The 27,398-nt window shown below is 42.2% G+C and overlaps 1 protein-coding gene across 1 annotated transcript in view; it reads left to right on the top strand.

Annotated features, from left to right (window-relative positions):
- GYG1 (glycogenin 1) overlaps positions 1-25,762 on the top strand; it is a 35,067-nt gene extending 9,305 nt beyond the window's left edge. Inside the window, exons 2-7 of the mRNA XM_069213391.1 lie at positions 5,751-5,886; positions 10,858-11,032; positions 11,664-11,826; positions 13,256-13,382; positions 22,729-22,948; positions 25,055-25,762. Of these exons, the coding sequence (XP_069069492.1) occupies positions 5,751-5,886; positions 10,858-11,032; positions 11,664-11,826; positions 13,256-13,382; positions 22,729-22,948; positions 25,055-25,222 (989 nt within the window). The 3' untranslated portion in view covers positions 25,223-25,762. The remainder of the gene's footprint in view (positions 1-5,750; positions 5,887-10,857; positions 11,033-11,663; positions 11,827-13,255; positions 13,383-22,728; positions 22,949-25,054) is intronic.
- The last annotated feature ends 1,636 nt before the right edge of the window (positions 25,763-27,398 follow it).

Here is a 27,398-nt window from a genome sequence, read left to right as displayed (position 1 = left end):
AGCGTTGTGCCCCACCCCCACACAGCTGTCCCCGTCACCCTTGCAACTGTTGCTCTTCCACTGTTGTCATGCAGCTGGGCACGGGTGGAGTGCCCTAGCCATTGTTGAGCATGAGGAGTGCCTTAGAAGGCCTGTGTGTAGGTGTGTTTTTAATTTTTTTTAATTTTATTTTTGTGATGACCACCTGACTATTGCTGGTGTTGCAGAATACCAATGTTTACCTGATTCCAGCTTGCTTACACAGAGTACTAGTAACCTTTGTGCTGTTCTGACAACTGCTTGTGTAGCAGAGTATTACTGATGCATGTTTGGTTTAATTTTGTGAAATAAAGCTTATTTTTATATAACTGGTTTTGTTTCCTTTGGGGTATTGTGTTGCACGTGTTGTGCACACACTTTACACTGCCTCTGGGATAAGCCTGACTGATCATACCAAGTGGGTGAGCAGGGGTAATCTTGGGTGTGTAAATACCTTGGTCTCACCAGAGTGGTGGGTTCTGCCTGACTAGGGCATATACCCTAGCCAACCAGAAACCCCCTTTCTAGCACTGGCTATCTTAGCTCATTACAAATCAACAAAATAACTGGTCCTACTTTATATTAATTGGTGCTCAACAATTGTCAGTTATAGCAACACCTTGGTAACTAATCAGAGCGGTTTGGATAACTCCGAGGCATCCAGAGTGAGCACCACTATGCTGTACATGTTCTAGTTTGCTTTGATAACCTGTGCACAGAATGACAACATCTTACCTAGAGAAATAAAAATAAAAAAAAATTTGGATTAGGGATTCTAACATGGACTAAGACAGCTTTCAACCAACACAATTTCTTCTGCTTGGAACAGTAGTTAATTGAGCAGGGTCACTGCCCATGTATAATCACTTCAGCTGATTTCAATGTTACACTTGCCTGCATTCCACCAGTTTAAATAGATTTGTTGGTGTGTACCCCAGGTTGCTCATCCCTAGTCTCCTCGAGTGTACTTCTGAAATTAAATGTCTAGATCTCACTGTATTAAATGGTCCCTAAACTGGAAGCAAAAGGGACTGATAGCCTGAGCAGATTATGTATGATATGTTTTGGTTTATCTGTAGAGTTGGATACTATGCCAATTCTTCTTTGTTTGTTTTTTTTCTTTGGTTTTTTCAGGTTTTTTTTTTTTTTCCTTAAAACCTCTATCTACACAAATGACTTACTGGAGACGTGAAAGTGCAGTGTGGAAAGTGATTGGGAATACAACCAACTTTAATAAAGTGACAAATGTACTGGATTCCTCAAGTCGTTTGTAGCAATCCTGAAAGCACCATGAATGTCCTCATTGGTGGTGTACATGTGGGAATCTGTTAACAAGCATGAATTTCCTCATTGGGTATATCTCCTAATTGCTACTCACTGTATGCGCCAAAATCCAGCAGTACATTTATAGTATTGGGATTATCTTCTCCATATCTTCCAATGTAGATATGTCCAATTCTCAATACATAGTTTCCTTCAGGAGGTAGCTCTTGAAGGTGAAAGGGGACCTGAATATGTAGACCAGGGCTCTGACACTTCTATAGTGAGCTACATCTGAGCAATGCAAATAGTCCAAAACTAAAGATTTTGATCACTGTATAGTAATGACAACATCAGGTGCAACTAAAATAGTGGCCACGCCTGGCATGATCATAGTAGCAATCACCAAATGTATACCACAAACTATACTTGCACACATACTTTCCTTCACGTAGTTTAGGCCTCATTGTTACAAGGCCTGCAATTCAAGTAACTTGAATAACCGACTCAGCCTAACTGAAATGTACTTGAACCATAAAAATAGCTCTAATTGTGGAATGACCTTTTCTTCATTCCCAGATGAGTGCACTTTCAAATAAGAGTTCAGCACTTCTGCTGTACAAAACTATTGTGTGACTAAATACACTAAATGTCTGCTCTATCTAGCCCACATTGGATATAGATGATCCCTGTCTGGCCTCTTACTTTACTGGCATTGTCATCGGGGCAGGAGTGTTTCTCAGTTAATATTTAAATCGCTTTGAAGTCCCAAAGCATGATGTGGTAGCACACACTAAACCGTACATTTCCCACAAATGGCCAAAAACATTACCATGAACTTGGCAGCTTTCCTGAACTTAAATGTTTTCAGAGGTTTGTAATACACTAATCTCCCATCACCATGTAAAGTGTTCAGATATTTTTAGATCATATAATTTTTTTTCATCCCACAGAAGTACTAAGAATGAGCTTTCACAAATACAAAAATATTGTGAAATGTTTGTGCAGTTGACTTAAGTGTTAGGAGAAATCTGACACCCTGGAGCCTCTAATTTAACACTTTTGTATAGCAGGTTAGGCTCTTGCTTTTGTAAAATCAACTGAAGTCCACTTACTTCTGACTTCTTTCTCTAAACACAGAGCAAATGTGACCAGCTAAAAGAGTTGACAGCGTTTTAGTGCTTCTTTCAGAGTGAGCAGAACACCTGTATTTTGTCTACTTGCCAGAAGGGGTGAGTAGGTTCTAAATTTAGCTCAACCTGAAATCTGCCTCCCGATACAAGTAGACTTTTCAAGGCCTGTAGTGCCTGTCAATATTCTATATATCTGGATATATAATGTTAGAACACTGACCAACGCAAGACTGGGTTGCCAACAGCAATGTTGGGGAGGAGTTATCAGTTTAAAAGCCACCAGCTATAAATATCCTAAGCACACAATTATCATTCAAAAAGCAGATTTAAATTTATTTCATCTTTAATATCTACACACCACTCAAACTGTTTCTATAAAATATACCCTTTTCATTTTAAGTAAACACTCTAAGAACATCTTATCCACACCATCTCTGATGGTGAGGCTTGCAGAATCACAAATGTCTTTGTAAATGGAGAGTAGACAGGTGATTATATTTCAAATCCTGCAGCTTGTCATTGCATACTGGAGGTGTATACAGCTGCCTTCAATGTGTCTGGACCCTCTAAATCGCATGCTGGCCTGCACCTTGGAGTTACTTTCATGCTACTGGCAAGCTACCAGTAGCTCTTGAGCTACCAGTGGGGGACCCCAGTGTAGGATGGTTTTCTCCAACCAGATTTTTAATTAAAAAAAAAACTCTGTAGGAAGTACTCATTACATGTTTTTTGACCTCTATATAGATTCCAAGCATTCCACTAATGAATTGGAGGCACAAGTGACACCCCAGTGCTGTCTTGTGGTAGTGTGGTTGAGGAGTTGGGTATATATACACAAAGGCAGTAAACCTTATGCACACTTGAGGAAATATTTCTATAAAGTAGTCAGAACATACTTTTATATATTTTGGTACCAAGATCATCAGAATCAGGTGAGTACTTAAGTTGTGCATTTTTGTACTTTTGAAAAGTACAGTGCAATTTTTGGAGCAGTAATGTTATCATATGGGGGTAATGCCCTGCATACATGTACATAGCAGATGGCAGAACAAAAATATATGCTTACCTCATCACTGCTATTGCATTCCAGGCACAGGCTCCCAGCCTGCCCTGCGCCAATCATGATTCAGCTTCTGAGCCTGTGCTGGTTCCAACTCTGCTACAGTGCCAGGTCAGCTCTTGTGCACCTCTGTTTGGCAGCCCAAGACAGCCAGCCAAACATACATGCACACTGAGGAGTGCTCTGAACTCCACTCCATGCTTGCCAACCCCATGCCCCCCCCCCTTTAGAAATAAAACAAATGGCATTTATTTTGTTTTTGCAGGTTCCCAGCTCCTGCTGTGTGTGTGTATGGGGGGTGGCGCGGTTGACGCTCCTCTGCCATAACTGAGGAGTAACCCCTTCCTAATTCTAATCTACACAAGATGGTGGACTTCCTAAGGATGTGTTCATTTCAGGCTGCTCACCCTAGAGGTGTCCAGCCTGCAAACACAATGCACCTCCCGCATAACTAATTTTACCACCTGTCCATATGCCAAATACCCCCTGGGGAGAGGGAGTTTGGCACATCCCTCCTGAGGGAAGCTAAATTTGCATACCAAGGATGGTGGGATTCTTAGGAGCGCCCCTGCCATGGAATGCATATTTGCAGGCCCTACTGTTAGGAGGGGTGTTACCACCCCTGCCAGAGCAGGTTTATTTTATTTTTTTGGGTTGGGGGTTGGGCTTAGTCATTTTTGTTGGTGGTAGACTGAGCCTGCCAGAAGTTTGTAGGTTTTCAGGGGGCACCTCTAAGGTGGCCTTAGGGTGCATGTATTAATAAATTAATCACTTGAATCAGTGAGGGTTCTATAATGTTTGACACCAATCACCCCTATCTTTAGTGAAGCCATCACATAGCTGGAGAACTCCTATTGACCAATGTCCAGAACATGCATTTAAAATGGCTTCCCTGTAACTTACTATGTTTAAGTCAACATGGAGGCATTTTGATCATTCAAATATGCCCTCACTTGTAATATGTGCTCTGCTTTGGGGCTGTACACCCTGTTGGAGGTATGACTTACCTGTATTATAGGCAATGTTGGGACTAGGCACATGCTCCATGTAGTTTCACTTTTTGGAGCACCTTTTTTGTACATCTTGTATGAAGTTGGTGCTGGGCCACTTAACATGGCCTATGTGCTGCAGCCCTGGGCGGGGGGGGGGGGAAGAGATCAGCCCTTGTACATTTGTCCTAGGTACCATTTCTAGTGACTTGGAGGTACCCAAGGGCCTGGCCACTTGGGGGAAAAAGTGGCCAGGTGTCCATTTGGGGAAGGCAAACTGACATTGGCTTCCTTTATAGCAGGAACCCAGTGCACTTCAAAGCTACATCAAATAAAAGGCAAAAGTGGGGAGCCTTCAGCAACCAGAACCCAGTTTCATACAACACAGCTAAACACTTTAAAGCAGGCCTATTTTTTTTTTCTCCTCTCTAATTCCACTTTTTCTGGGTTAAGTGTCCATGCAACCAAATCATAATGGTTACAAGCACCTAAAGCTTGCTTTACTTTATCACTGTAGTTGCATGCTTTTGTAAAGCATCTGAGGCCTGGCTTTGGTGGTCCCCTCTGCCCCAGAGTGGAAACACTTTCAGACTACTTGGTACAAGGATTGTCACTGCATATGGTTTAGAGACCAGGGGACCTATTGTGCTCTAGCTTGAAAATGCTACGGTGGCACCCAACCTCTGATATGTGGGAATGTGATAACCTGTTTAGCACATAGCTGTCACTGTGCAAACCAGCCTTTCTTTAGACTAAATAGTGGCCTTAAGTCTTGGGACTGAACATGTATTTCTCACATGAATTAGCAGACATCACATTAGTCCCTGCTGCTGTAAACTTAAATCGATCTGTAATTTCATTGATTCATTAAGTAGTCATGTTCTGAAACAGTTCATGTCCACTAAAGTGACGGTATCTAAATGTTTAGATTTTCTTTTTGCAAGGATGTCGTACCACAGTACTGCGTACTGGTTTCGACAGTGCTAGTGTGTAAGTAAATCATACCAACTCTACATGGTATTACATTTTGCTGGGTGGTGGTTGGTGTTGGTAACGCACTTGAGCTTCCTCTGGATTCTCCTGGCCACCTCAGCTGTTCTGATGGGTGTGCCTGCATGTGTAAGCAGCTAGCTGGTATTCTTACTATCAGAAGAATACCACTGTCTGTGCTGGTGGGCTTATCGTAAAATTAATAAATTGTGCTCCTATGTTAATTTTTTTTTTTGCTAGATATATTGCAATATTTTGCAACTGTATACACTTAAAGTTTCTTTTTTTCCCTTTTCCAAGATGAAGCTTTTGTGACCCTCGCTACAAATGATCCTTATGTGAAAGGAGCTCTGGTTTTGGGTTCATCATTGAGACGTTACCACACGACACGAAAACTGGTTGTACTAATAACTCCTCAGGTCTCAGAGTCCATGAAGTAAGTACTTGATTTGACCTAGCTTTGCAGTGTAGTGACAATTCTTGGTCACTTGGGCAACCTATCCTTGATTTGAAGCTTACCCCAGCTCTGAGTGAGGTTGGAGGGTGATCTAAATGGATCCTATTGCCTGAACAAAGCTACGCCCAAAGGATACAATTCATAAAATTTCCCTGGTCACTTCAAATGTTACCATTGCATGCACTTAAATAGCTTATAATTTTTTGTGTATTTTCACAGGTTTGCTTAATTCAGACAAGTAATCAGTTGTAAACTATTTAACCTTGCATTGGGGTGATCAAGTGTCGAGTGATGGGATATACAGTCCTAAAGCTGTAAAACAGCTTCTTGTTAGCAGCAAAATGATGATCCTTTGAGTACAAAGGATGCCTAGTTTCACTTCCACTTCGTGCTTCTTGCACCCTGAAGTTAGTCACTCAGGCATGTTCTATTCCATCCCTTACTTCGTTTTGCAGTGGATTCTTGTCACTCACTCTTCTGCCTCTCGGGGCTGAAAGTCCAGGTCTCGAAACAGGAGTCCATTTAGCATAGATATCTGGTAATTCAGCATGTTAAATTGTTAGATTTTAGGTGTCTGGCAGGGAAAACCCTTGTAAGATTTAATGTTCTAACAAATGCATACATTAACTGGCTTTATCTCAAAGACTAGGAGTCCTTCAATATAAGGGCTAGTCCCCATATAATGGGGATTTGTGAAGTTTCTCAGCACTAATATTGGGCTGTAAAACATATGGCTGCATTTCTTCTAAACATTGACTGCATGTGAACTTTAAGCTGTCAGTTCAAAATATCCATGCAATTGTGAATGCCTTAATTTAATAATTTCCATATGACTTGTAAGTTGATGAACCTTACACTAGGCAATTGGAGTGTGGAAGGAATGGCCCTCTAATGTATGGCCTCATAATAAAAGTGGAACCCTTCCACATATAAAGTCACCTGTAACCAGCCTTGTGGGATCTCCAAAACCTAAGGTGACATTTTACTGGGACTGTCTGTTCTGAACAAAGCATGGTGGTTTTTGGTGCTCCTAAATCGTTTGGTCACATAATTTGAACCTACCAATTGCCAGTGGTAACTGAAATCCATTCTTACAATGCAGGTCTTCCAGACAATAGTTTAGAGTAGCTTTTTTTTTTTTTTTTTTTTTTTGTCTGGTAAATTTCAGGTCATCGGAATTACTGTATTTAAAGCTGTCCCTGAGCTTTTACTAAATTGAATGATTGTGAGGTACAGCACCAGACTTGTAGTAAGTTCGTAGGTTGTGGCTCCTAAAACTGCTACCAACTTACATTTTTATATTTTCCAGGCATTAGAGGTAAGGATGCTCACAACCTTCCCCCACCCCCCCCCCCCCCCCCCCCCCCACATTCAACCCTAGAAGCGGAACAGTCTCTGCTTGTTTCCCACAGTAAAGCTCTAGCTTGGCTACAATAGAATACACCAGGCTAATCTTCATGGCTGCTGGGATTTCTTCAGAGAAGTCTCTCAATTGGGCAGGGCCACCAGATGTACTGAGACTCCCTGCATCTGGCAACCCAGCCATCGGAGCAATTTAGACATGGGTAAGAGTTTGACAGCTGCCTCCAGCCAGATGCTGAAGATCCTTGGAATGAAGCAAAAAACTAATTTCAAGTGTGCAACCAAATATTCAGCATCCAAGTTACAGACTTAAGTGAATCCACATTACTTATGGGGATTGCTTTGTTGATGGTGGGACGTTTTATAGATTTTGCGTTTTAAACTCTTATACCACCTGCAATCTTACAAATAGGCTGGGATTAAAACTGCAATGTTTGATCTTCAGCACCCATGTGGGGAAGGCAATCGTGTAGCTAAATTAATTAGTGTATTTTAACAAGTTGTCTGGCCTGCTTGTGACAAGCTTGGATCAGGCACCCACTAGCTAGTATGATTTCAAATCCTATCTTTTTTTATATATACATTTTTGTTTTATACAAGCATTAGCCAGATTATCAATTGTTTTACACCCACTAAAGCAGCACATAAAGTGAAATGGTGATGGTTGACTTCTACAGACTGTGTGCACAAATATTTCAAATTGATGCAAGGACCCTTTTGAGCGCCTACACAACAATGTAAATCGAGCATAAACATTTCTGAAACCTTCTACTGGGTAGGATCTGGGTTGTTATGTAAAGTCTCTAACATTGCGTATAAAAGATGACTACCAGTTGTGTCCAGATTTCTCCTTTTCTAACAACATTTGTTTTTGTTCACAAATGTGAACCAGCTTACTTAACTCCTTTGGAACGTGTCTAGTTTGAACTCTGTTCTTTATGGCACCAGATTGAGTCAGAAGATCATTTAAAGGTGTCTTCATTCTGCCACATATGAAGACTAAACTCCTCATCCAAGGTACTAACATCTTTGCAACTCATTTTTTTTTTTTGGGGGGGGGGGGGCGGTATATCGTGGAGACATTCTACAAATGGAACTCCTTACTGACAGATTCGGTAAGGTGAAGTGCCTCACACCCCTGTTGCCAGTGGTAGTACTTATTGTTTCTGATTCAAAAATCTAACTTTTATTGCTGCATAATGAAATCGCAGCCCACAATTCCTCGCACCCAAGATGGCGTAAGCTTGTAGTTATCCTATATTGTGGGAGGGTGGTCTTGGGGTAGGAGCTAGGTACACCAGCCGGGAAAGACCAAGCCAGAAAATGCCAGTTTTGAGCTGGTTTCCATCTCCATTGGATTACATGAATGGAAGCTCTGCCCAACACTACAAGATGTGGACTTTGAGCTTTTCAGAGTCACCTAGAGCTAAATTATTTCCAATTCAGCAAGTGCCTGTCACTTGATGTCTTTGCTTTTCACCATCAAGCAATGCTGAACCTCTTGGGATTTTAAACGGTAGGAGTGGTGGAAGGGGGGGTAGGCTTAGGCCAGTTGGAAAAGGGGACAATAGAGCAGTATGACTTGCTTTGAGTAGGCAGACTTGCCACTATGACTCTCTGGCACCACTTTTCTGGTTTAATGGTACCTATAATTTATACCACTAAAGTTGTGGATTCCATGTTTATTTACTAACGTAGTGTCATCATTGATGCAAATAGATGTACAGCCAATTCAGAATGTACCTGCTTGACAAATGTGCGGTGAGCTTTGGATTGGGTACACTGCAGGGGTAGATCATTGTCTAGCAGGAAAAGTAGATGTGCCTAACTCGAGTTGTATAGCTTGCCAAACCTACATTTGAAAATGGAAGCAAACTGTACTGCACCGTTCACTTTAAGATTGCGGTTGCTGATGGCAAGGTATACTTGGTTGGAAGTTATTGAGCACACTTACAGTTCAAAGCCTTTAAACATTAATAAAAAGGATGACTTAGAAACTATCTTATCCAATAAAGTAATTGCAAGATCCATTTTTTGCTGTCAAATAGTTCATGTTTCTGGTGGTGCCTTTTTATTGATCATCTGTAGATGGCACCTGTGAGCATTGTGGCACTAGGTAAACTTATCATACAGCTGACCCGTGATGTGTAGCGTTGTGAGCTAGCAAGAGCATCTCAATTAACTACACGAGTTTATTAACTGGCTATTGGATAAGCGCTAATCTGTCTTTGACTGCCTTTCACAAGATGTTGTCTTATGAGATGATGGGAAGTAAATGTGCGATCAGCACAGGGAAGCAAATTTCGTACTTGTCAAGGGCAGGTATGGCCTAGTCGATTTTATCAAACTGGGCACTACCAAATGTAACTTACTTTTCTGCTTGGGTTAAATCGTGTACATGGAATTATGGCACACCCAAACCTGCCCCTTACTTTGCGGCCAGACTGGCCGTACGTGCATTGGGCTTCCCCAGTGGACAGGAGGCTTTTTTTATTTATTTTAACACCTGCTGGGCCCGCCCTCGTTAAAGGTGTATAGTGGACCCAGTAATTCCAGCCAGTGCAGAAACTATGCAAGCCCCAGGCCAGCTGATCATACTCGGGGCACCTCTTGAAGACTAACAGCACTTGGTCCGGCCAAGGAGAAGCTCGGAGGACGATGCTTGGTGTCTGTCCCTGCAGTCTAGCTTCATTACTAGGCCGATCATCGCCTGCCGGTGAAGAAAGGCCAGGAGCGCCTCATTGTCCAGAAGTGTTCACGAATGAGTCTATTGCTTGTAAAGTGCAGGTAAATAAACTGCCCTACAAGTTTCTCTTTAACAAAATACTAGTTTGAACTGTGAAGCCCTGCATTGTGCTGGAGACCTTTTCTCCCTTAACGAACGCATTTAGTTGCACTCGGTACTTGTTCGTTAGCCCCAACTCCCTGCACCTCGACAAAAGGAAGAGAAGGAGGCACTTAACCTGCCACTCACGCAAATCCTCCCCCGTGACCAGGGAGTGGAGTAAGAGGGTGAGCATGGAAACGGGTAGAAGCACACTGGAGGTATGGTGAGAAAGGGGTACTACGGGGGAGCAGGGGGACAATACAAGTCAGCAAAAAGAGGGAGGGTAAAATGGAGATGATTACGTGGTACGGGAAGAAAGCGTGAAAAGACGAGCAGAAAAAGGGATTGAAACTACTGAAGTAGCAATGGGTAGAATGGCAATGAAAAAGGGAAATAGTAAGTGAGGGATCGAGAGAAAATTATGGACTCCAAGTATGGGGAGGAATGTAAAAATGGTACTGTATGAGGAATGTGTTGCCAAATGCTCATATTTTTTTTTTCACCACTTTTCCTAAAGTGACTAGCCCCTCAAACCTGCCATGTCGTGGTCAGGCTCTCGCTTTGCTCTGTATGCAGTGGGGGCTGGTACTATTAAGCCTGCAGGGCTCCTTTTGGTTCTCGTTAGCTTCCCGTTGCTCCTAGAGGCTAAAAGCATTATTCCTATCAGTGATTGACACTTCTAAATTACTGACTTGCACAACAAGCGCCTACAATCTGTTGCATAGATTGGTCCATTCATACCACCCTCTGTTTTATTGTAGGAAAGTACTTGAAAAGGTCTACGATGAAGTGAAAGTAGTGGATGTCTTGGACAGTGGGGATTCGGCCCACCTAGCCATGATGGAAAGACCAGAATTGGGTGTCACCCTAACAAAACTACACTGCTGGGTACTAACTCAGTATTCGAAATGTGTGTTCATGGATGCGGACACAATGGTAATCAAACATTTGACTTAATGTATGGCCTACGCTATTCAACAAGTTTACAATAACTGTAGTCATACCTGTGTGAAACTGTATTTACACTTGCATGTGACCGCATGGCTGCAACTACCTTCTGCAAGTGTTCAAATTTTGAAGCACTTGTCTTGTACCATATTTAAGTATACACATGGGGAGAAGAGTATGTAGTAGTAATGCTAGTTATGGGAGCTTTCTTTTTTCTATTTTTTTTTTTTTACACAAATTTTAGTGTAATGGCAACTTGCAGTTTTTGGGCTGGATTAGTATTGCAGGTTTAGTGTCTAAACTGTGTCTTAGACATTGGATGTCTTCTTGCGCCTGCCTTGCCTTGGTAGCCATGCTCCCCAATGTTGCTCGATATAGCAAAGTTGCTGGCATCTTGAGGTGTCCAGGTGGCCAGGCTATGCTTGCAAGCCAAAACAAGATAGATGGTTACTGCTCTAACAGCACTGAACAAACTTTTGACTCAACTTGCTTGTTGTCCTTGGACTTCTTACTGTCTCACAAATCCCCACCCTATATTAAAGGTGGGGAGGATAGCTATACTTGCATTACACAGATTACCTTTCAGGAGATGGCTAATGCAATGTTTAAAATCACCTAGGTTTTGTCTAATGTTGATGAACTATTTGAGAGGGAAGAACTGTCTGCTGCACCAGATCCAGGCTGGCCCGACTGCTTCAATTCTGGAGTGTTTGTCTTTAGTCCATCCATTGAAACCTACAAACACTTGTTACAGTTTGCAACAGAAAAAGGAAGCTTTGATGGTAAGTTGGCTATTTCTCTTACACAGTAGCTTAACTTAACCCTGGTCTTCCAAATCTAGTTCATTAATCATTCGCACTGGTCTTGATGGTTGTGCTGGGTCTGATTGAAACTACTCCATTCAAACACCAATGGCTGTCAAACTGGGAGAATTGTTGAGTGTTTTACTTGACAAGGCTCCTGAAAGGTGCCATTGCAGGGTTTAGGTTTGTGCCAGTGTAGGGATTAAACACTCTTCCATTTGCAGAAGGCATGTCTGGCTTGGTGGTAATTGCTGTACTAGGATAAAATGGTAGTCGCAATGACCAGTCTTCTCCTGCAGAAGAGAACTTGGCTTCACTGTAAGCTTATGACGGCACTGTGGGTATGCCGCTCATTAAGTTAAAATTACCACACTGGTAGCTTGTGGGTGTGACTGTTGGTGGTTCAAGGGTCACTAACCAGCTGACTAAATGACAAGGTGATGTACTTGGAGGGTGACAAAAGCGGCTGAGTATTGTTGCCATAGCTCAAGTTAATGTTGGTTAAACAGTGCAGTGACTGCCAGGTTCCCGTCTGGAATTGCTTTTCCTGGCGGTCAGTTTACCTTGTCAAAACTTGAGTGGTGTGCCCCTGTACCATAAATGGGAAGGTATAGTATGTCATTGAATACTTTGCTTTATAGGGGCTATTTAACCTATTGCTAGCCCCCACGTCATGTTAAATCATCCACCACCTATTGAATGGTGGATCAAACGGATAGCAATGGGCTTTTATGGACTGTTGCAAAGTCTTTCTAATTTCTAACTGCATAATAGACCTTCATTGCCTAATGTATTCTAGAGCGGCAGAATCTAGACTTTTTTTTTATTTTTTTTATTTTTTTATTTTTTTAAATGGAACTCTATCGTAACTTGTAGATGTTCAAGCAGTGGCAATGAGCTTTGCTTGCACTCACTGAACTTCAGCATTTGTTTAATTTAAAAACAAATGATCTATCACCTCAGTCAGTCTTTTATATTTACAAACTAGTGCAGGGGGTCTTCAAACTGGGGGGGGGGGGGGGGGGAAGAGAGGGGTGCCCACCTCTGGCCAAAAGAAGCATTTCACAGAAAACGGGTTTTTTGGTTTAAGCAGAAACATGTTGTGTGTTTGTTTGTGGTTTTTTTTTTATTTTTATTTTTTATTTTTTTTTATGGCAACTGTAATTACCTGCAATGATTAAATACATCTAGACATATTCAAACATTGCCATCTTTATAAAATATTGGTAATTCTGAAGAGTTTTTTTTTTTCTCTCCACGGGCGGGGCGGCATTGAAGTATGGAGTGACTGTTCCCATCAACTCCTAGCAAAGTATTATTTCCATTGATTACTAAATGAATCGAATGTTTTAGAACTTAGGAAAGTTTGTGCAAACTACACAATTGACATTTGTATTGATTTTTTTAGGAGGTGACCAGGGCTTGTTAAATAGCTTTTTCAGCAGCTGGGCAACAACAGATATCAACAAGCATCTACCATTCGTTTACAATTTAAGCAGCGTTTCTATATATTCCTATCTACCAGCTTTCAAGGCGTAAGTAATGTTTGTATATGTTGGGTGAACGCCCTTGGAATTCAGAAGCTCGTTACAAGTGTTTTTGGTTTGTGCAGAAAGTAAATATTGCTCCAGTTTCTGAAAGAGCTAGAACTATTCAGTATCTCAGAGTTAAGAACGCTTGATTTGCCACTGTGGGCTTGATCCCTGATGGCTTGTAGTAAAGGGTGTGTTTGTGTTATTTTTTTTTTGTTTTTTTTTTTGGTTTTTTGGGGGGGGGGGGGTGTTTATTTAGCCCTAGATTCCAGATGTACTTTAACCCTCTGAGTTTTCACTAACTCATAGTTGTAATATCTTATGTGGGCCAGAGGATCTGCATCTATTCAATATTCCCCTGTGGAATACATCTAAATACTCTGGTCCCTGAATTTTACAGCAGTGTGGAACAGTAATGCTCTTAAGTTGGGCCTCTGGTACCCAACTGTGCAATTAAAGTGTTAAGTCACTTGGGCATTGTTAAGTCAGGCCTCTGATTGGCAGAGGTATACACCCTTGCCCAAGTTGGGACCACAATCCTAGTCAGGGTAAGTAACCAAATCAATTATCCTGTGGTCACGCTGGCTGCTTGGCCTGAGCAGGCAGCCTTCACTTAGAAGTCAATGTGTAAAGTATTTGTGCAATAACCCATACAGTAGCAGAAAACAGCACATACTAAACAGGTGTAGAAAAATAGATAATCTTGTCAATGACGAGAATCCACAGTACCTGGGTTGCATCAAACGACTCGCAAGTTTCTTTTTTTAGAGACTGCACTACTGGTTCAAAGAATCAAGCCTGTTCCTCTGAACAACACAAGGGTGCCTGTTCCCAAAGTAGATTTCTCCTACCCAAGATGTATACAAGTTACCGGAGTATTTGGAGGATGAGGTGTGATAAGAGTACTGCAATTAGGAAACTGTTCCCAAAGCATAGCCTTTTAGTACTATGGGCTAGTATTGGCCCAGCTGGTATGCAGTCCTATAAAGGTGTTACTACTCTGAGTTTGTGGCTGTTTGAGCTAGCCGGAAGGTAAGTTCTGTATGGAACAAGGCAAACTGCTGAAAGCCATGTCAGCCTGACCAGTTCATTTTCTTGGGATTCATGTGATGGTGTAGGGGTGCAGAGTTTGTGGGTGGGAGATTAGGGGAGTGCAGCTCTGCTGGCGAGCATTCTGTTGCAGATGGGTGTAGACAATGATCCTATAGTGCCCACCTCTAGTCAAACTTGGGTGGGAAAGCAGACTGCAGAGTGGCACCCTCAACTCTATGCTATATGCTTTATGCTCTTGCAATCAGTGGATGCTAGCTTGGGGGGGACGGATGTGGGAAACGTGAAGGGGTGCAAAGCAGTCATCTGCAGTTAAACTCCCACTTACAAGCCCAGGTTGCCCACTAAAAACTGTTCAGCTCCTGCTGGTGTTCCAATGATTGAAATGACCACTATATTGTGTAATGCCGCCAAGATCCAGTTGGAAAGCAGGATGCAATCTACCATGTGTGGGTTTTTGCCACACAATTTATAATGCAGGTCTACTGTGACCTGCATGGAGGGTGCTTGAACTAAATTTTACAGGTCTGAGGGATACAGAAAATGGTTAGTACTGACGTTCACAGGACACTTCTTTATTTTTTATTTTTAACAGCTTATGTTAAAGTACCCAATACACTTGTGGTGCAAGGAGTTGCAATATATTAAACTCCGGCTGGGCACACATTGTGTGGTGCAACATGGCATAGTTTTTATAATCACTACCTTCAAAATGGCGGTCTGACAACATGGTAGCCGTCTGAAAGTCTCAGACTTTCAAAATGCCCTGTGGGCAGCATTAGGTTTGCCAGTGCATCTTAAACGTGAAGCCAATGGACACAAAGCATTTTGTCGAGCAGCTTCACACCTCTGCAATATAGGCCTTAGTAGTGGACCAGAATGTGGAGAAATTCTGACTAGTTTAGTTACTTGGGCCCCTTGTCTTGGGAATGCAGTCTTAACCAGCCTTTTTGTAAGAGGAATGGCTGTAAAATGAGTAGCGGGTAGGAAGATTGTTTAAATGAGAGCACACTGTTTCTCGAAAGCATCAGTTTAAACGAGATTTCCCCCCTTACTCTTTGGGCATTCCTGTACTATCTACATATGTTTTATGTAGAAAGTTGGCTTCCTTGATGTGATGTAATAACGAATTCTTTGTGCTCGTTTGGTTTAAAGTGTCCTGTTCAACATGTCTTGTAGCAAGATATGCAGCCACTTGTAGACTACTTGGAGCACTAATGGAAAATGGCATGTGCTATGATCTCTAGCATGAACGAACAAATGACCATCTTAATCTATAACCATGTTTTGTCAGAGTAGAGCTAGGTACGGTATTTTACTGAAGCTTTGAATATTTCATTTTCTCCATGATAAACTGGATTAGGACTGCATGTTAAATTTCAAAAATGTATTTCAGTAGCAGGGTGTACTGAAATTATCTAGTCTATCATTCAATCATAAGGTGTGAGCAGCTTGCCAATGGCGCAAATGTGCTCCGGATAACGAAGATTGCTTCACTGAAGTTTTAATGCTTGGCCTGCTATGCTCCGTCCTACAGCATATAGGTTATGTATAGATCTTTTCAAAGGCCTTAGGCCATGGAGTGACTAACTGGGTGCACGGGGCTTTGAATGTTTCTAAACAGTAGGGCTAGACAGGAAAATTGCTTTAAAGCTCACTTAATCCAGTCTCCTAAAACATGCTGTGTTGCCAACGTAGTCCAAACATTAACATATAAAATGTTAAAACTGGCCTGTAGCAATGCTCTTTTGCACGTTAATCTCGGTCAAGTTCCATTCGCCCCTTAGAGTTGACCTAGGTGACATGGTACTTGACACAAGGGGTCTGAAGCAGCGATTTACACTTTGCTTCTGTGGGACGGTTGAGTGAAGGGAGTAAATGCATTTTCTCTACACCTGCTATGCATCTAGCATGATCTATGCATAGTAAGTAATGGGCAGTAAACGCAGGCACATGAGCACGCCTCTTGATACTGGAGCCTAATGTAACTAACATGCAGAGTGCCATTTCTGCTCTTTAGTATATTGACCAAGGCTTAACCTCACCACGAGGTTGATTGTAGACTGTTGGGCCCGTGCAGTTGTGATAAGTCGCCCAAGACACTGCACTTTGTATTGCAAATTTGATCGTGCTCTTAGGATCAGTTTTATCGTTCACCTGCTTAAAGGGGATGGTTTTTATGCAAGCCCGACCAGCACTTTTATATCTGCAAATGTTGTCGGAATATGTGAACACAAACGTATTTTTAAGCGCTGACGTGTTCCGAGTAGCATGGACGATTGACATTTTATTCAGTTTTTAATTTATCTATTCTGTGGTTTTTGTATTCTGCTGTTGGCTTTTATGATTGCAGTCTGCAAAACAAATAAAGAACAAGACAAGTGCTTAGTCTAGGATCCTACGGAGTTATTATTTTTTTTTATTTGACTTTGAAACTTTCTGCGTCAAAATTAGAACCTTGCCTTTGTAAGGATAAATGCCTATTTTAGATGAGGTACCAGGAAATCTTTAACCATAAAACTGAAGAAATTATATAGCCATAGTTTTAATGGATTATTTTAGCAACAATTTCTAAAAATCTATTTCTAGAAAATTTAAATGGCATCACCCTTTAACTATCATAGCTAGTTTTTAGGTTGAGCATAGCAGCACTGCTCTTAACATGTAATCTCTTCTGTGGGCTTTAACCACAATGCCACGCCCATCACTTTCATTGGTTCCCGGACCTGCCTTTGAAAAATCCCTTTGTCGTTGATAAATACTTTACATTTGTCCCACCTAGAGGCTAGTTTGTTACATTACCGATCGTGCAATAACCCACATAACAGGGCCAGTCTCCAAAGCAGTAACTTAGTGTACCAGGGGTCTTTATTTTGCAGTTATGTAGAGCAAACTTGATACAAAGGTTTTACAGTGCTGTACATGAGCACCAGTTGCATTACACAAGTACACATTCGTTTTTGGTAGCAAGGGTTCAGATTAAGTGATTTGCCCAGAACCACAGGATGTTGAGCCAGTGCTGAGACTCCAACCATGTTCCCAAGCTCCAAAGTTGGCAGCTCTGGCTCTTACACCACATCCTCCCCCATAGGGTTATTTGTCTGGTGCGTGTTGGGGCAGTGTGGGAATAAACTGTTTTTTTTCTTTTAACATAGCACTTGCTAATACAGATTCTGCCATTTCATAGCGCTGCAAAGCAGGTGCCATTCTTAATCACTAATCCATTTCTATGGATCTTGCAGAGAAGAGGCACACTGTCAGGATTGTAATCTGTGATTCTTTTTCTGTCGACCTGTGCAATAATCAACTGACCGGAGTAGAGTGACAGTTCGCAATAGTCATGGCTTTGACAGTCTGTCTCACAGCTACTGTGACACTGCAGATGCCACTTCTGGAAGGGCTGTCTAAAAAGGTGCTCGAATAGCACTGCTTCCTGTTTGAAGAGGCCCCACCTCAAATACCCCCACAGGCAAAGAACACTTCCCTATCACCCTCTGGACTCCTGTGTAATCTCAGCCAGTCGGTAGGAATGAGGCAAACCCTCCCAAAATGGTGGCCTTGTGCCCTCTTCAGCAGGGACAGGACTGGAGGGTTGCTGTGGAACCTGGCATAGCCACGACACTCCAAACCAAAACACATGGGTAAGTCATTGTAAATGACAATAGCTCTAACTCTGGTGCGAGACCGATTACATTGCAAATGCTTATTTGTAGTTGCTTGCATTGTAAATGGTGCATGGTCACATACAGCTTGAGATTCAGTACTATCTGAACCTGAAAGACTAGCTTGTTTGTGCTATGCACACAACTCTAAATGTGTGAAGGTTTTTATAGTTGAAATGGATTTAATTCCACTACCAGTCCTAAGGTAAGATCCCTCTATTGAAATGGGAAGGCAAATGGCAGTGAATGGTTACAATGGAAAAGAACCTGGCAAAGGTTTAATGAAGAGAATCCTAAATGACTTTATTTTATTTTTTCCTCTTCTGGAAAACACAACTAGTCTTCTACCTCCTGTACAGCTGTGGCACAGGCTCCAGAGGCCCACATTTGGACATGTCTGCCTATCCAGTGAAGGTAGCAGTTCCCGCCCCCAACACCATAAATTTGTTTTGGGTAGGGTGTTTTTGAAGAGACTTGTTTGAATGAGCAAGTAAGATGTCGGCTAACTTTTTGGTCCCAAGAATTGATGTGGCTTATCCAGGACTGCATAGAGAACCCCTTTAAACATTCAGTTAGGTATGCTTTTACCTATTACCAATTCAGTTGGAGAACCTGGACGTCTAGCCCCTAGCAGCACATCTTGGAGACATGCTTCAGGGCCAACCCAAATTAATTAACATTGGTCGAATATGTAGCCACTGCTCTCATAATGTCCAGTCTTACCTGACACCTGGATTGTGGCCTGGTTGCCCAGGAGATGGCAAAGTGAACCACAGTGCAACCCATTACAAACCTATTTTGACACCAAATATGTTCAGGTTTTTAGCTTTCAACTGAACTTCTGATCCTGACCACTCCCTCCCAGTGAGGAGTTCATTTGTGAAAGGCAAACTCTTTCCTAGACTAACCAAGTTAGTGTTGATCATTGGAAGATGTGGCTGAATGGACCCTGCTATGATATAAAATGCAGTGCAAAGGCTTTTGCTGTGGGTGGTTAACTGTTCATTTAATGAAATGTCTTGATTCTTGATACCAAGACTAATTTGGCCCATGCTGTAGCTTGGCACAATCAGTCTCTACTAGTACAGCATATTGGCAGGCCCACATGCTATCCTGCATTAAGCTGTACCACATCCATTCCTCTTCCAGAATTATTAACTTTTTTTTTTTTTTTTTTTTTGGGGGGGGGGCTTTAGCTTTGACGTGTCCTGTGAATGTAATATGTTCATCTAACCTCTGGCTATCTCTGGGCCTTTAGCTCTATAAAATGTAGATGTAGGCAAGACATAGTGGAGACCAATGTTCTAAGTTTTAAAGGGTGCATGGCTTGCCACCTTTCCAAAGTGGTAGGAGTTGGAATAAGATCGGTGTAATAGCCTCACCAGGAAGTGAATGAATACATGATATAAAATTGGCTCTAGGCTCACATTGCAGTAATCCATGTTTTGTCTTGGTTCCTGAAGTGTAGTTGGCATACTGGTTCACCCTGAGTAAGATGGAAATACAAATGGGAAAGGAGGAAGAGACAGTGACAAACTGAGAAATCTGGAATAAGATCACCTGAGTGGTGGTAGGCAGTGTCTCGTCTTGATTCTATCCCATTCCTCATAATCCAACCTTGGTATTCGTGACACCAACACTGAGTATGTTATGAGGTTTATAAAGTACCTGGCTACTCCAAAAGGAGTGTCCCTGCACTAGAGGACTGGTTTGCTCTTCCAGGCCAAGGAAAAGTAGAGCCTAGTCTTTAGTTTCTTCTGAAGATTAGCTTTCAGTTTCTCCTGCCTAAGGCCAGGAGGCATGGAATTCCACAGGTTGGGGGCCAAAAACCTGAACACCCTTTCCCTCTTTACCCTGGGCACTTATTATGGCCACCTCAGCCAATGTGACTTGTTGGGGGTTGTACTCCTGCAATATCAGAAATAAGTGTTGTGGACTTCTTCCGAATTCTGTGGCTTAAAAACAGTGCTTTAAATGCCACTCTTGCTCACAAGTAGCCAATGGAGCGTCACCAAAGCCTCCCCCAGAGAGAACTGAGGGGAGCAGGCATCTGTGTTCTGTATCCTTTAGTTTTTGCAGCCTTCCCTTGGTGATACCTAAATAGAGATCAGAGTAGTCAAGTCTAGATTGCATCGGAGCTTGGACTGTTTTTGTTTTGTTTTAAGATCCTCTTCAGGGAGAACCTATGATTTCCTGAACAGTTTCAGGGTACTGAAACAAGAGCTAGCCAATCCAATAACTTTTGCCAGATGTAAGTTGATCAAACAATATGCCCAGAATTTTCACAGCTGGGGCTGAGCCTAGGATATCAGGTCACCAGCCCCCCCCCCAAAAAAACACCAGTACCTCCGTTGTCTTCACATTAGGCTTGAGACTACTGTCCTTCCAACCAGCCAATTCCATGAGGCAAGATTTAAACTGAGCAGCAGAGAAACCCTGGTCTTGTGCAAGAGTAATCAGCAGAGTATCGTCAGTGTAGGACACTCTTAAAGGCACAGCACTTTCACCTGCTAGAGGGCATCTGTAAAGATTGAACAGCATTGGACTCCGAGCAGAGCCCTGAGGTACCCCCTGCTGTAGCAGGAATATCTTAGAGGTGTATGATTTTTATCCAACTTGGAGTGCAATTCTGCAGGAAGGAGGCTAGAAATCTCTGCACTAAGCACCCTATCCTGCAGGACCAGTCTTTCGAGTAATAGGCTGCGTGAGCCAATTTTAATGCTATGCTTAGATCCAGGAAGATCAGCGCTACGGTGTTTCCCTTGTTAGCAAGGTGTCAAAGGGACTCTGGCAATAGCGCAGATTTTCTGCTGTGAGCAGAAACCTGACAGTGTTTGAGATCATTTGTCTCCAAGTACATCAATTGAGTTTCCACTTTCTCAAAGTGGAACCACCCTGGCATGTTTCCATTTTGAGGGGAGCTTGCCTCTAATGACTGAGTCACTAGATCAGAGGACAGGGGTGATGACTTCCATGCCCACTGCCAAGATCCTCGATGGGTCTGTTGGTGCCCCAGATTTAACACTGGGCAAGATTCACCGGATACCGACATGGTTTCAAACTTTAAGGCACGCCTCAGTCTCGAGGCATACCAAGATTCCCGACAGTCCACTTCTCTAAAGTCCTGGGCAACATGGCATAGGTGGCAGGCATGCGTCGTAGAGGATAGCAATTCCACTATGGAGAAGATTTCACATGAGTTCTGCACACTGTATTTTCTGGGTGTAAAATGGGCTTTGAGAAACTAATGTGATTTTGATAATCTTTCAGAGCCTTAAGATAGCCGTCCCTATCGGTTGCAGCATAATTTCTGAGCTGCTTGTAGGACTTTTTTTTTTTTTTAAGCAGCAAACCTTCACTGAGTTGGCAAAGATCAGGTCCAGGTCATGACCAGCCTATGTAACTATGTGCCAATTGGGAAAGCTGGTATGCTGTTAAGCCCTCTTAGCCATGGCACTAAAATACATGGCATCCTAAAAATGAAGATTGAATGTTGGCACAGATAGTAAAATTTGTGTGCCACAAGGCAAAAGATGTAACTGTCAGCGAAGGCAGAGGTAAACTGTAGTGCAGGGCCTGGATGGCAAAAGATCAGAAAACCCACTACAGTACTTGTCAGTAAAGGGAAGTGTAAAAGCTGCCTCATTGTCTTTGATCTTAATCTCTAAAGGTACAAGGGAGGGAGTGTTCATAGATTGCACTTCTCTTCGCCCCCCCCTCTCTCTCTGGGAGACTCTATCCAGCCGTACTGCAGCATACACCTCAGGGACTATCAAAAGTGTCTGGGGCAAACTCTATTAGTCAAGCTTCTGAGAGGAAAAGCACTTCTGGGCACAGATCTAGAAGGTTACATATTCTCTCCTTATGCGTAGGGAGAGCGGCAGTTAATCGTAGGACATCGTAACACCAGGGCAGCACAATGGCTTGCCCTTCCCTTGAGTAGCACCAGGCATTGGCTTCAGAGCAAAACTTTGGTGCCTAGCCGTTTCTATTTTATAAATTAAGCACTGGGTCTTTCAGCAGGTAGCTCTGGATTCCTTGCATGCTTGGCATTGGTCATCTCCTTGCCACTTAAACATAAGATTATTGCATATTTTGTAGATTAATACTCCTTACTGTTGATGCTCCAATTTTCAGTTGTACCTTTTCCCATTAAAGTGCCGAACACTGCATGCAACCTTAGCACTACAGACCATACACTACCAATCAATTATATTCTGAAAATTGTTTTTGGCATACTGTTCACTTGATTTTGCATTAATCTGAATAGTTGGCAAGTGATGTAGTATCCCTAATGAATGCCAGACTAACCTAACACATGCCCCTAGGTATTTGTAGGATTTGGGAATTTGTGCTTTTGCACTAACTAACTTTACCTTACCTTGATGTAACTCAGGGACTTAAGTTCCTGACTTAGTTGCTGTTCCAAGGGCTTCCTTTATTTCATGAATACATGTAACCCCAGCTAATTTTCTGTTTTGTTTGGGGGGGGGAATGGGGATCTTCCACCAGTAAGGCATCGTCGCAGCATAGGCAAAAGTTCAATGACTTTCTGAGGTCAATTGTGTAGGGGTACTTGTTTGACAAGACTTACCTGGTCACTGTTGCAAAACACTGATTCTGCTTTTACCTAACAGGTTTGGAGCAAACGCCAAGGTGGTACATTTTCTTGGAAAAGTCAAACCATGGAACTACTCTTATGACCCCAAAACAAAGTCTGTGACAAGTGAGGTACACGATCCGACGATGATACATCCAGAGTTCCTCAACATGTGGTGGGATTGCTTCACCAACACAGTCCTGCCATTGTTGACAGAGCATGGTGTTGTCAAAGACTCCTCTACAGGCCTCAAAGCAGTAAGTTTAACCCCACTGTAAATAACAAATTCCATATGGTGTGTAATTTACAGCTCTTCTCACCAACCTTTTGATGTAGTGAAACATTCAAGACTAAGCCTTACGATAGCCTAGCAGTATTTAATATAGCAAATGCTTTGTAGGGATGTGTAACTGTGAATTTGCTTGAACAGGGTAGTACCTACCTTGGGTATTTTGTACTTAATTTGTTTTGTAGCAGCTCATGCCACCTAGGGATCTGGTTGATAACAGAAGACTAGGCTGAGGAATTTTCAGTGGTGATTAGATACTAACTTGAGAGGGTTACTTTCAGCCAAGGCTGCACTTACAGTAATCACTAAAATAAATAACCTGTTCAATAGTTTACAATCTGTGCCATGCTTCTGCACTACATGGCATCTCCATTATTCAATATGGACGCAACAACTTTGTCTTGAAGCAGATTCTTGGAAAGTTACATTATGGAGACTATAAACCTAGACTGAATCTTATTGTGATGTGCTGCAGGAGCTTAAACTAAATGTCTGTCTAACTTGCTCCTTTAAAGATGAATGTGATTATGCCACAAAGCATGAGCATGTGGACTGCATTGCTAACGGTAAAGGCTTATCTAGCCGCAAAACGGCATGCATGTTACCAGTGTGAATGATGACCTATGTCTGACGAAGAGTTAGTGGTCTGATTTTTAAGCTACAGTAACCAGGATTAATGTGAGCCTGGCCTGCATGTATTGGTGTAAATGTTAAAATAGGTCAGTCTGCTTTTTTTTTTTTTTTTTTTTTTTTTTTTGGTCATAGATTAGTTTGTGTAGGGGGGGGGGGGGGGGGGGGGGGTTGGAATTTGGTACCTGCATTCAGCTTGGTTTCAGGTGGCTCTCCAGAAAGCAAGCATTGTGGAAGCTTGACCTGTGTAGGTGATTGTCACCTCATTTTGTGGTGATCACTTGGTACTTACACCTGTAATGGTAACAACCCATATTCTATTTAGATTGAGACTGTTTCTTCAATTTTCATGCTTTCAGCTAGCTTTGGACACCTCTGGATAATATTCCAAAATGGAAAAAGGAAGGAATTTTCTTTCTAGAACTCTCCCAGTCCTAGGCTTGTACTAGTCTCAATAGCCACCATGGAGTAACCTGGGATTTAAAGCACACACTTGTACACCCAATAAATGGGGACATGCCTAAATCCCCTTAAAATGTATTTGCTTTCTTGTAATCCAAGTCTTGTAGCCTCTTGCATATTCACTTAATGTTGGCTTTGGAATAAAGTTTAAAGACAGACACAAGTGCTTCCAATATCAGCTAGAGTTTACTAGTATAGGGCTGTTTGGACAGATCCCTGCCAAAAGGGCCACATGGAGTGACAAGTCGGTAATGTGCTAGAATGTTAATTTTATGCTTTAATAGATCTGTATGAAGCGTCTGCTCCACCAAACTAGAGTCCTAAACAATTAATGAAAAGGGGTTGGAGTGGTGGCTGGGGGGGGAGGGGGTGTGAGATGATGATTCGGGGGCTTGATTGTGTATTTAGCAATGCAGGCTAGGTTTTAAGAAACGCTACTCCTCTCTTGTTCATGTTACAATGAATGTATAAATGCTGTTTTTGAAAGGCATGAGGTAAGCCATTGCTTCAGCTTCTCCAACCATGAAGGTGTTAAAGTTGATAGTCCTCTTTGGAACTTAAAGGTTTGAAATTGCATTTAAACCACTAATCCAAAATGCATCTGTTCCCAACCTTTGAGCCTACCTTTTCTAAACATCTTGGCTGTGCTTTCTTTTTGTACCTCTTACACTATTTTGGTGAACTGTTGCAGCTTACTGACTTGGTCTATTCACTGGCTTTCTCTTGTGGCTTCTGTAGAGAGGTATGGGTAAAATCGATCTAATTGCATTCCTGCTTTTTGCCTGCAGATATTGTGATTGTGTTTTATTTGTAAGCTTTGGGAACAAATTTGTTCCCTAGAAATGTTGTCCGTTTTCTTTTCTTTATGCTTGCTTTATTTGCATGGGAACTTTAGTTCTCCATCCCATTTATATTTTTTATTTTGCTTTTTCTTGGTGGATTCGTGTTCTGCTTGTAACTAGTGTTGCTTGCTTTTATTTAGGAAGCAGTTGCAGAAGCAGTTTCACAGTTGTCAATTGATCCACCTCCTCCCCCACCACCTATATCTTCAGAAGAGCGTAAAGAACGGTGGGAACAGGGCCAGGTTGATTACATGGGAGAAGACTCCTTTGAGAACATCCAGAAAAAACTGGACACGTACCTTAAGTAGACACGCCAAACACCAACAATGCAATAAAAGGACTGACGTGTAGCATCTAGGACACTGAATAATTATTGGCTACTCAAGCCTACAATGGCAAAACCAGTGCACAGTGCTACAGGAGAACAGCACCGTTGAACTGTGTTGGAACTATTTGCCTTTAAAGTATTGCACTCTCCTAACAATGCATATGAAAGTGATCTTTACTCCGCACAAATTGTAAAAGCACTTGTTAAAGGTGCGAAACTGATTCAATCTGCAACCTGTATACTGTACTGTGGTTCAACTCTTTACCCAAGACCTACCTTTGGTAAAGTATTGTATGTACGTGATGTTGTGCCTTAAAGGTATCCATATACATAGTACCTATGCTGAACCGCATGAAAAGTAGCATAAGGCTCATTTACCAGAGTCTAGATGTGACCAATTAATTTCCTGACTAGGTGTAATGTACAGTATAGAATGCTCTTGTCCTGCACCTTACATGGTTGGTAAACACTTGCTGAACTGTTTAATAGCCCTCAATGCAAATAAAACTGGTGTAACAAATGTCTTTGTAGTTACTATGTTGGAGGCCTATTGAACTAAACACAAACTAGTCATTTGGACATGTGAAGAATGCATTTTTAATTGGTATTGATGGAGTGAAAGCAGCTGCTTAGGGCAGTGGTGCACTGTATGGCAGAAGTAAACCTACAAATATAGATTTGGCTGAGGCTCATGAAGGATCGGAGTTTGACATTTAGCTAACCACATTATCCTTGGCTGTTGCCACTGTATTGAACAGTAGCTACCCACTTGGTGGCTTCATGCAAAGGTTGGGATTATGGGAGGAATGTGACCATGTGCTTGCTGATGCTTAGCAAGCAGGTGGAAAGGTCACCCAAGGTGTACATGTGGCAGATGAAGAGTAATTTCCCTCTAAGTGATGGAGTTAATGTAGGATTAACCCAGGTTTTTCTAATGAAGAGATTGCGGTGGCAAGACTGAGGATTTTCTGTGTCCAGGTTACAATTTTATTAGAATCCCTTTATAAGGGCTCCCACAAATTGAGTTTTGATTTGTAGGTTGACAAACCAGTTGCTTACCTTCAGTTCCACTTTCTGGTGGAAACTTGAACTTTTTTTTTAATAGCCCCAAAGCAGCAGCACCTCAGTTTGTGAACCTGTGAACTGGCTCAGACAAAAAACCTGAAAGGCCAAGTTGACAAAGTGGGCATCTTGACAGACCTGACTGTCCAACCAGAAGCGACTCCCACATAGCAACCAGAACAGGCATGCTGTGTGCCAGTGCAGTAGTAGCAGCCTTGGTACAGGTAGAATGAACCTGTATGGCCTCTGCAAGTAGCTTCTTGGCCAGTGCCTAGTAGATTTTGTTTTAGAGTATGACCAAACAAGAGATGTTTCTTGTCTACACTGCCTTGGCTTTTTTGCCCCAGTAATTCAAACACAGCTGATCAACTCAATGGAGTTTGAGGGACAGCTCATGTGTGAGATCCTAAGAGCCCTCAGCTTTTGTCACCAACTGTACCAAAGGGATGAAGTGGAGTGAAGAAAGCAAGGAGCATGATTCTCCTAACATGTCTTTGGCAGAAAGAGGCTTGATTCTTCAATAACTTGTCTGGAAAGAGTTGTATGTGGAGGGTTCACAGATGGCAGGCAGCTCACTCACATCAATGTTATAACGATGCTGAGAACTCTTCAGCGTGAGAAGCTGTAGTGGACAATTGTTGAGGCTTCAAGGGCATGCACATAGGCACTAGATCAAGGTCCCACTGGGGCATAGTGAAAGGAATGGGTGGAAACCTATGGTGCCCCAGTTACAGGCCCTAAAGTTTAGGACAAGAAAATGCCAACTTTTTTAAAAGTGACTTAAAAATCAAACTTAACCATTAAGGAGTAATTTAAATTACAATTACTTGGATGCCAAACACGACGTTTCTGCCTGCACCAATGAAATTATACCTTAATAAATGTAATCAGGTTACCCAATGTCCTATTGTAGAGGTAGGCATCGTAGTGAAAAACAAAGGAGCTTTTTCACTATCTAGGCATATAAAAATATTCTAATACACTGCCTGATGGCACCTGTAGGTGCCCCCTAAGGGTGACCTATGTCCTCAAAATGAAGTTTGAGGCATGGCAAGGAGGTTTATTTGCCTGGTCAGATTGGCAGTTTAAAACTG

Source organism: Pleurodeles waltl, chromosome 11 (assembly GCF_031143425.1).
Source record: "Pleurodeles waltl isolate 20211129_DDA chromosome 11, aPleWal1.hap1.20221129, whole genome shotgun sequence".
Taxonomy (NCBI): Eukaryota; Metazoa; Chordata; class Amphibia; order Caudata; family Salamandridae; genus Pleurodeles; species Pleurodeles waltl.
Note: the sequence above shows the minus strand (reverse complement) of the source record. Positions and strands in the feature narration are given on the sequence as shown.